This window comes from Sorghum bicolor, chromosome 4, assembly GCF_000003195.3.
Source record: "Sorghum bicolor cultivar BTx623 chromosome 4, Sorghum_bicolor_NCBIv3, whole genome shotgun sequence".
Classification (NCBI taxonomy): Eukaryota; Viridiplantae; Streptophyta; class Magnoliopsida; order Poales; family Poaceae; genus Sorghum; species Sorghum bicolor.
This window is the reverse complement of record NC_012873.2, coordinates 62,616,844-62,625,809: the sequence shown is the minus strand read 5'-3', so window position 1 is coordinate 62,625,809 and position 8,966 is coordinate 62,616,844. Positions and strand designations below refer to the sequence as shown.

Sequence of the window (8,966 nt, the reverse complement as noted above, 5' to 3'; positions counted from 1 at the left end):
TAAGATATTATTAATTACACTTTGATGAACCAAACATTGTCTTAGTTTTATCAGGACAATCAATTCCATGCATTTTAGTCTACTCCCTCCATTCATTTATCTCCTTCATCACTACAAGAAATTCCCTTATACGTGACGGTTTGATTGTGACCTTCTAACAAATCATCACAGAATGTAATCATCCATGACGGTCCAAATCCCAGGTAATGATGCATGACGATTGGTTGAATTACCGTCATAAGTGGAATGTCACGAATCATGCAAAATCATTTTACGGATTAATGATTAAATTAGGGAAGGTAAATGCAAAAAAAATGGATTTAAATAGGGAAGGTAAAAGCAAAAAAAGATGCCATAGGTGGGATTTGAACCGTGGCTGGCCACAATGGTCCCAACCACAAGGAGCTAACCAGTTGGTCATCAGTCGTATTGTGCATAGTCCTAACTTATCTCTTCTTTTGAACTGTGCGGCGTCGCCCCCTGAGACCTTATCCTCGGCTCCTCTAAGCACATAGCGGCATCTCACCAGTCACCACTCGAAGCCGCCGCCGCCACCACTACTGTCATCCGCATCGGGACCCCGGTCTCCATCCCAGCCATCGACGTCCATCGCATGGCGACTCCCGCCCTTTGCCGCAGCCACCGATGCCCTCCACAGGAACCTGGCCGCCTCCCCTGAGGATATCTGGAGCCGGTGAATCCTACATCGACCCCAACACCCCTCCCGCATCGGCCGCAAGCAGGAGCCGCCGGCAGCACCCTCTAGCGTCGACCGCAAGAAGCACAAGCAAAAGGTGTGTGGTGCTGCCTCTCCCATCTCATGCACGAGGATTATTTATAGGGACTAGACTGGATCTACTATCTCGATCTGAATACCTTCTCTGTTCTAGTGCTAGCTTATTCTCAATACCTTCTCTGATCTAGTGCTAGCTGATGATTGGGAGCATAGTTGCTTGGATTTTTCATAGGCACAGATCTGGTGGTACCTTGTGGCTGGACTTGAGAGAAGTGCTAGAACGTGTGACTAGGAGAAGCAGGACAGCATGGATTTTTAGATCCCGTTGAACAAATGCTTGTATAATCTCCACAAGGTAATTAACTGAAGGGACATTATTTCATCCTTCTTTAGTTTTCATAATCATGATTCAGTAACATGCCAACATTATTTTTCAGATACTCATCTGGATTTGTTGCTTAGGTTGACAGAAAAACAGTGATGTATTTCTAAAGTCAATTCTTGAATTTTTTGTCTCAGTTTAACATTATTTTTAGTCATTGTTATCTGGTATATGTGGATTATGAGATAGGAGCCTGCACACCATTGTTTGAAGAAAGATGATGCTGAAGTTTAGTCTACAGTGTGATGACTTTTGGAAACTTATATATGTTCTGTATGACATAGTATATATAGGACTCTTGGATGACAATGTTCTCATATTATTTATATTGCACAGTTTATCTGGACATTGAAGACTCCATATTGTCTCATGAGAAGGTTACTAAAGGCAGCAAAAATCTGAGGTGAGATTCTAATACATACTCCTATTTCACTCCTAGTTCACCGTTTGGGTATTAATGTCTTCGAAAAAATATTATTCTTTATTCACTGTTTCAGCTTTATTACGTGTAATTGTGTGTGTGAAAACAATTGAATAGGGCATAAGGATGCTGCTGCATATGTTAAACAGCTCCAAATTAATTCTCAGATAGCTGTAATTTTAATTTTGGCACAAGGTATATTTTGCAGATACCTTTGAGGAACCACCACATGTGCTTGGTGGGTGTTTGTGGTGTTTTCCCATGCCTGTAAGTCTCTATATTTGAAAACAATTGAATAGGGCATAAGGATGCTGCTCCATATGTTAAACAGCTCCAAAGTAATTGTCAGATAGCTGTAATTTTAATTTTAGTGCTGTTACTTTAGCCCAAGATATACTTTGCGGATACCTTTGAGGAAGCACCAAATGCTTGAGTATGGTTTGATCTTCCATTACTAAGGATAGGAAATGTTGGAACCAAATCCTTGTATTTCAACCTTTTTTGTTATGTTTCCAGCTTTGGCTCTCAATATGCTCCTGTCTTCTTCATAAAAATGTGAATTTGGATGGATTTGTACCTAAAAAATTCATAAACTTAACTGAAATGTGATGATATGTAATTATGTATTTTATCTGTTAATTTAAACAAAGTTGCAATCTCATACATTATGGTATTGCTCTTCTTTTTGCAGGCGTTTGGTGAGGCTATCTCTTAATTGCGGCAATATGACCAAGGTGCTCATGGTGGCTATTTTCGTTAGTGATAAAAGATTTAGTTGTTCGAGCAAATCATACGAGTTATATGTTGTACAAGCCAATGTCTAGTTTTGTAGGTACTTGAGTGTAGCATGGTTATTGTCTTAGTATTTCGTGTGAAATATTGTACAAGTATAAATGTTGATAGTTTTAATGAAAATGATGAGCAATATTTGTCAATTGTGAGCTTTGTTTTAGTTTATGTGTGTTGACATGGCAGCAAAACCATGAAGGTTCAGTTCATCATCATAGTCGCTTCCTATAGTTGCCCTCTGGTTCGTCCATGACGATCCAAAAAACAACCCGTGACGTTCTATTTTGGTTTAAAAAATGTATGACGAGGAATAGATGACGTTCCTATGGACCGTCACAGATAGTTAACTGTGACGGATTTTCACTTGTCCATGACAGAATCAAACCGTCACGTATAAGGGAATTTCTTGTAGTGCATCTAAGAAAAAAATTTATTCAAAAATATCCTTCATATTAGTTTGGGACTTGCTTACATTCATTGCCCCTTTGTTGCTTATTGGCTACCATTTGCCTGCATTTATTGTCTTTTTGTTGCTCATTGGTTGTTCCTTGGCTATCACTCCTCATGTGCACTCAGCTCGAGATGATTAAATGCAGAGTGAGTGCTTTTATTCTGCTCCTTGGCTATTGGCTATCACTCCTCATATGCACTCCTTGGTTATCACAAATTTTAGAAGTCACAATACTCTATATTTTATGACGGATGGAGTAGTGTAGACTCTTCGAACCAATGACTTGCGTATTTGTAAAGTGATCCATTTTTTTCTGAAGCATAGTTTTACTTCCATTTGTGATGTACTCATTGGATTAGTACATGTGGACACTCAAACTCGAGACCAAACCAAGCAACTTTTGTATATACCAGAGAACTCCTGAAACAATGCATGCATGCATGCAGGCCAAAACATCGTGGCCACTACATATAGGCGCAAGCGCTAAGCACTTGTGTACATATGGCAGATTTAAAGTACAATACACACCATATGGGTATAGCGTATAGAGACCACTAACCACACGGGAAACAAAAGGAGATCACAAAGTACAAACACCCTATATATGTTTGGATCAGGGACCTAAATATATACTTAATTTGGTCACAAGAGTATGTATACTACACTAACAAAGAGGTGCCCTACAATGACCCCAAGTATGTATAAGACTGCTTCAGCACCTAGATATATATGCTATATTTTTCTACTTATTTCCTGTATATGTTTGCCTGCAAACAACCACATTGACCTGACAGAGAACACACTGTATTCAGGAATCAGGAGAGAAGAAGGTGTCAGTTCTTAGGTAAGAGCTGAACATGATAGCCATCGGGAAAGCTAAGCCCAGGGGTACGCACTATGTTACCTCCTTTGATTGTCCTCCAACTGCAAATCGCCAATTTTATCTTAGAATATAGATTTAAAGATTCCAGAAGAATCTAAATAGTTATGCATCTGCAAGTAAGAACTGGCACCTGTATTTTGTAACCAGGCAATGGATGAAGGTTGCCATCAAGACCTTGCTGAGATCTGTGCCAACACAGAACCGGAGCCCCCCACCGAAGGCCATGAAATGCTTCGTCCCACCGGTGATTTCCACCTTGTCCTGCACAAGTGTAATACCCACAAGAATAGCTTAGAATCCAGAGAAACTTGGTCAGTCAAGAACTGAATATATATAGTTTTCCATGTCCATTTGCTTTTGTCTTCCGAGTTATATATGAATCCATGCATGCAGGGAGGCTTCTAGCTATGATGGGCATATCTTATTACAAGTTGCTGCACATTTTTTGCTTGATGCGATGTACTGTCTCAGTTGTTATGGCTTTAAGATTGCTTCATTTCTTTTATACGTACGTGTCTCTTTTAAGTGGAACAACGCATATTAATTAAGTAGCTCTTATTTGACTATATGCTGTTCCGTAAGCTGACTTGACCATTCTCATGTAGACATATCACATAGCAATCAACAAACAAACAACTGAGCTTAATTACTACTGCAAATCCAGGTTCATATCCCCTTAGAATAGGGGCAATATAGAATTATTTACTCCTGTGTCATATGTACGTCTCCTTGATATATTTCTTTTTCCACTTTTCACTGGGACTATGTGATATATATATGTAGCACATGGTTCACCTGCGCCCCATTGAGAAAATGTCAGGCTAGAACCCTAAAACGGAGACATGCTACAGCAAGTGGTCAGAATCCCATGCAATTTGTTGCAAAAATCTGCCAATATATATGTGCATGCTCTTCTGTTTAGGACTTGGTACGCACCATGCATGTGTCTTGTGTGTATACTTAGTGCAGGATTTAACTGCATTGTGTGGAGTTGTCGTATAGACAGCGAGATATCTTTTTTTTTTCTCGAATATGCAAAAGATTTGCGTATCATTGCATTTAAGAAGGAAAAATATTTGTCATACAAACGACGCGCATCAAGCGCGCTAGGTGGTCTAACATCTGGACCAACCTAGCAGACTGTTTTAAGATTTGATATTACATAACTGAAACAACCAGATATCTGTGATGACTTCATGAATCTCGAGGATTTATCGGTCCAATCTTTAAAGATATTTATAGGAGTAGGGTTTACGTGCATGCATTTTATATGAGTGAGTGTGCGTGGTTGTGAGCATTTGCATTCTACAGTGTAATTGTAAAAAAAGATGCGGACTGCTTTCTAACTTCAGGTAGCAGGATTTGTGCATGGTCCGATGGGCATATGCGGAAAGGCTGAAACTAAAACTGGAAAGGCATATGTACAGTCAAACAAAATCCGGAAAGGCTGAAAAAACTAAAACTGTTACTATAGGGTTTTTTTTTGTTGAGGAAACAGGATCAAAGGGATATATTAGAGGCTGATCCCTACTGGCAAATATATTAATCTTAACAATAAGAATACAGGAAGCAAACAGAGTTTTTGATTCAACTTTCAACTCTTCCAGAACCCTAATATATAATAACTTCAGTAGCATTTATGAATATATATGGATAGAGTTTATTTCTGTCTTGCACAAATAGAAAAGGGCACAGACCTGCCATCTCCACGGATTAAACGCTAATGGATCTTCATATATTTCGGGGTTTAAGTGCACTGCTGGAGGACACACCATCACTCCCCAGCCTGCCGGAATGGTGTAGCCTGCATCCAAAGGTCCGGACATACGAATATCTAAGTATATATTTTTTAAAGTCTTACCGAAAATAGGAAGTATATATTCTCTGTTCAGATAGATCATAGATCATGGTGTAGGTTGTATGTATTATTGTACCTTTGAACTCAATGTCTTGCAAGGCCTTCCGAAAAATACCCGGCACGATGTTTGCCAGTCGGACAATCTCGAGTGTAACCTGCTTCATCAACACCGAAAGAACACCGTCATTTACCAAAATTGCATTTCTGTTTCTCTCAAATCCGTTTTTGCCTTGAATTTCTTCTTTCTATAGTTATCCACATGCACGTACACATGCATGCTTGTCGTCCTAGATTAAGTTACATACATTTAGTATTAATTAAGCTAGTAAGTAGAATAATATCTTCTTCCTCTCGTAGACCGTGTGCTTCTGCTTTGGTTTCACATGCAAGAAACACTGACCATGCACTTGCGCAAAAGTCATTTTTCTATATATATATAACACCATTTGTTATTTTGTTACTGTGACTGTAAGATACTGTAAGTCTATATGTCGTCGAGCTAGCCTTGTTTAACGGTGCAAGTTGCAGTCAGCAATCCGTGGCGTATCTAGGTATAGCTAGACCCGGTTAGGCTCACCTGAGATGTGAAGGTCATGGACTTGTACTCGGCCCACGTGAGCCCGGCATCCCTGTCCTTCCTGTTGCTGACAATCGCCTCATGCTCCTCCTGGCCACACAATCATCTCAGCTGGTCAATATAATTGTTTCCGGCACAAGCCACAGGCCTTGTTGCCTGCTGCCTGCGCGCGCGTACGTCGATGGAAGTAAACAATCGCGTTCAACTCCTGCTGCTGCTGCGGCAGCACGCACGCACGCACTGCACACTAACCGTTAGCGCCCGGAGCACCCTGGGGTTCTCGGCCAGTAGCTTGACGCCCAGCGTGAGCGCCAGCGCCGTCGTCTCGAAGCTGGCGAAGAGGAGCACGAACATGAGGTCCAGCGCGATCGCCTCCGTCATGACGGGCTTCTCCCTCCTCAGCTCCTCGATCAGCACGTCGAAGAAGTCCTCGCTCTGCTGCCTCCCCGGACGATCCGCCATCCGCTCCCGCATCATCGTCCTCAGCACCTTCATCGCCTTCTTCCTCCCCTGCACACATGTAGTGTAGCACAAGCAGATTTTATTAGTATAGCTATACTCCTAGCTCTCTCGATCGGTTACTAGTAAGAAGAAGAAGCTAGAAAGGCTTATTAGCGAAAGGGATTCGTCTAGAACCATTGACCGTGATGAGCTAGCGCTAGGTAGCTTGCATGTGGGTGATCGATCGAGTGAATGGTCGTATGTTTGACTGGATGCATGTGCTGTCTTGCTCGCTACGTTGCATCGCGTTCCTCGCATGCATGTGCAGTGCGATTGTGCAGCTAGTATTTACCTGCATGCACTCATGGTAGGCTGTGCCGGGAATGTCCACCGGGAACGATATGAGGCCGCGAATGAAGGCCACGAAGTTCTTCCTCAGATCCTCCGACGACTTGGACGCCTCGTAGCTGATCAGCTTCTTCGCGGTAAGATCGAATATCATCTGCACGCACGCAGGAAAATTAGCTAGATTGATTTCATTTCGTCGTCGTGCGAAAGACGATCATCAGACATAGCAAAAACTGCTGATCATCGATCTGAAGCAAGTTCTTACGGTGGAGATGGCGTCCTTGAGCTCGACGACGCTGCTGGGCCGGCTCGCCCACGCGGCGAGGCTGGCGCGGCAGGCGCGGTGGGCGTCGGCGAGGAGCACGGCCCTGAGGTTCTCCTGGCCGTAGAGGCGGAGCACGAGCGTCTTGAGGTACTTGTACATGAAGCCGTGGAGGGAGCCGACGTTGTCGCGGCCGAAGATCTCGGTGAAGGTGTCCGGGTACCAGCTCTCGAACAGCTTCCCTTCCTGCTGGAACACGTAGTAGTTGAGCTCTGGGTCCGCCGACACCACCACCGACCGACCCACGATGCTCGTCTTGAAGATGTTGCCATACCTATACACACACATCCATCCAATTTGTTCCATCACTAATGCAATCCAATGCGATGCAGCAGAGAGTAATCGTTAGCTAGCAACCTGTCCAGTCTCTTCTTGACGAACGGGGAGACGTCAGAGGTAGGATTGGGCGCGAAGAACTGCAAGGTCTCGCCGAGGAGAGGGAAGCCGAGGGAGCCCGGAGGCAGCTGTCCGTTAGCTTTCGGGTGGTTCCACCTGTATGTCCACAGGATGGAAGCCATGGCCATGGCCAAGGTCACAGCCCACACTGCTACGCAGACCAGTGATTCCATGGCCGCGCCGTCAAAGGTAGCTAGCTAGAAAGAAAGAGAAAGCTACGGCCTGGTGTTCGCGCGTTGCAGTCTGTCGATCGATAGAACGCAGACTGCAGAGTGCAGAGATGCAGGAGAAGCTAGTGCAAGATATGGTTGCACAACCGAGAGCCGCGTGCTTGTTATATATAGCAGGCGAGGTTGCTTCGTTCGCTAAAGGTTTCAGGCTTGCAGCATATATGCTTTAGATAGGCAGAAAGATATTTTTTTAAAAAAAACAAAAAAAGTAATTGGAGGAGGAATTGTTGCCACAGAATCGCTGCCACTGTTTATCTTTTTGGCTGAAAGAATCCACCAGGAGCTTATCTTGGGTTGTTCTGTTCTGAAGAATGTGGTACATGCCACAGGAAATAGGCTGTTCTGCTGTGAGCTTTTCTTGGCGTGGTTGCCTGTTTAAGGTTGGCTGGCCTGGCTCTGTGTGGTTTAGCAATAGTAGACGACATGTACAGCGATGGGCTGCCGGCTGTTCTCCGGACCAGGGATTGTTCCATTCTCCCAGTTAGATTATGCCATTAGCAGAAACACAGGGCCTACTTTTGGCTGTACGTTCTAGCTAGTTTCATATGTATGAGCATATTTTTGTTTGGTTGCACCTGCACATATAAGTTCAAACAATAGGCCTGATCGATTTTTTTTAAAGGACAGTAAATAATCTCTTGCTGCTATTTCTATTTTTTTTTATGAAACAGGAGAGGTTTCCCCCTACTAGAATTTTATTAAAACAAAGGGGCGAACAAATTGCTGCTATTTCTATTAGATGATAGAAGAAGAAAAAAAATCAAACAGAAACACTGATCAATTAGTTTGACAAATGAAAAATATCGAAATTTGCTGAATGAAGTGATGGGCATAAAAAAGAACCATTTCAAAATATTATTATTGATTATTTTTTTAGCTTTGACCATCAATACTTAAATGAACATTATAGAGTGGTAACATAAAACACATGTTGTTATTCCTATTTTAAAAATGTTGAAGGCCATATCGAGGTTGCAAGCTTAAATAATTTAGGTTGGAAGTAATAAATAAATACTTAATTTAAATGAAACGAATGATGCTTAGAATGGATGGTCAAGGCGTTCTAATAGTACCCTAGAGATCTAGGTTATTTGATCCCCTACTGCCCTACTGGGCATGTCTGTCGGGCGGA

At 42.6% G+C, this 8,966-nt stretch overlaps 1 protein-coding gene and 1 long non-coding RNA gene across 4 annotated transcripts; one reads left to right on the top strand and one right to left on the bottom strand.

Moving 5' to 3' along the window:
* On the top strand, window positions 502-2,474 carry LOC110434448. 3 transcript variants are annotated; one of them, XR_002451952.1, is made up of 4 exons: window positions 502-794; window positions 891-1,091; window positions 1,455-1,521; window positions 2,231-2,474. It is a non-coding gene; the product is annotated as an uncharacterized LOC110434448 (long non-coding RNA). The 3 variants fall into 3 exon arrangements; XR_002451950.1 differs by having other exon boundaries at window positions 509-794; window positions 950-1,091; XR_002451951.1 differs by having other exon boundaries at window positions 510-794; window positions 969-1,091.
* On the bottom strand, window positions 2,513-7,894 carry LOC8073910 (cytochrome P450 87A3). Its single transcript, XM_002452715.2, has 9 exons — window positions 7,566-7,894; window positions 7,152-7,482; window positions 6,891-7,040; window positions 6,350-6,607; window positions 6,098-6,187; window positions 5,597-5,675; window positions 5,360-5,466; window positions 3,793-3,923; window positions 2,513-3,703 (listed from the first exon to the last, which is right to left on the bottom strand). The coding sequence occupies exons 1-9, from the start codon at window positions 7,775-7,777 to the stop codon at window positions 3,613-3,615; spliced, it is 1,449 nt and encodes a 482-aa protein (XP_002452760.1). The 5' UTR covers window positions 7,778-7,894; the 3' UTR covers window positions 2,513-3,612.

Coding starts and splice junctions, on each gene's coding strand:
- LOC8073910 (XM_002452715.2), bottom strand. CDS start 7,777: ATGGAATCACTGGTCTGCGTAGCAGTGTGGGCTGTGACCTTGGCCATG. Junction 6,188..6,349: donor GGGTGCTCCGGGCGCTAACG/GTTAGTGTGCAG, acceptor TTGTGTGGCCAG/GAGGAGCATGAGGCGATTGT. Junction 3,704..3,792: donor TGCCTGGTTACAAAATACAG/GTGCCAGTTCTT, acceptor GGCGATTTGCAG/TTGGAGGACAATCAAAGGAG.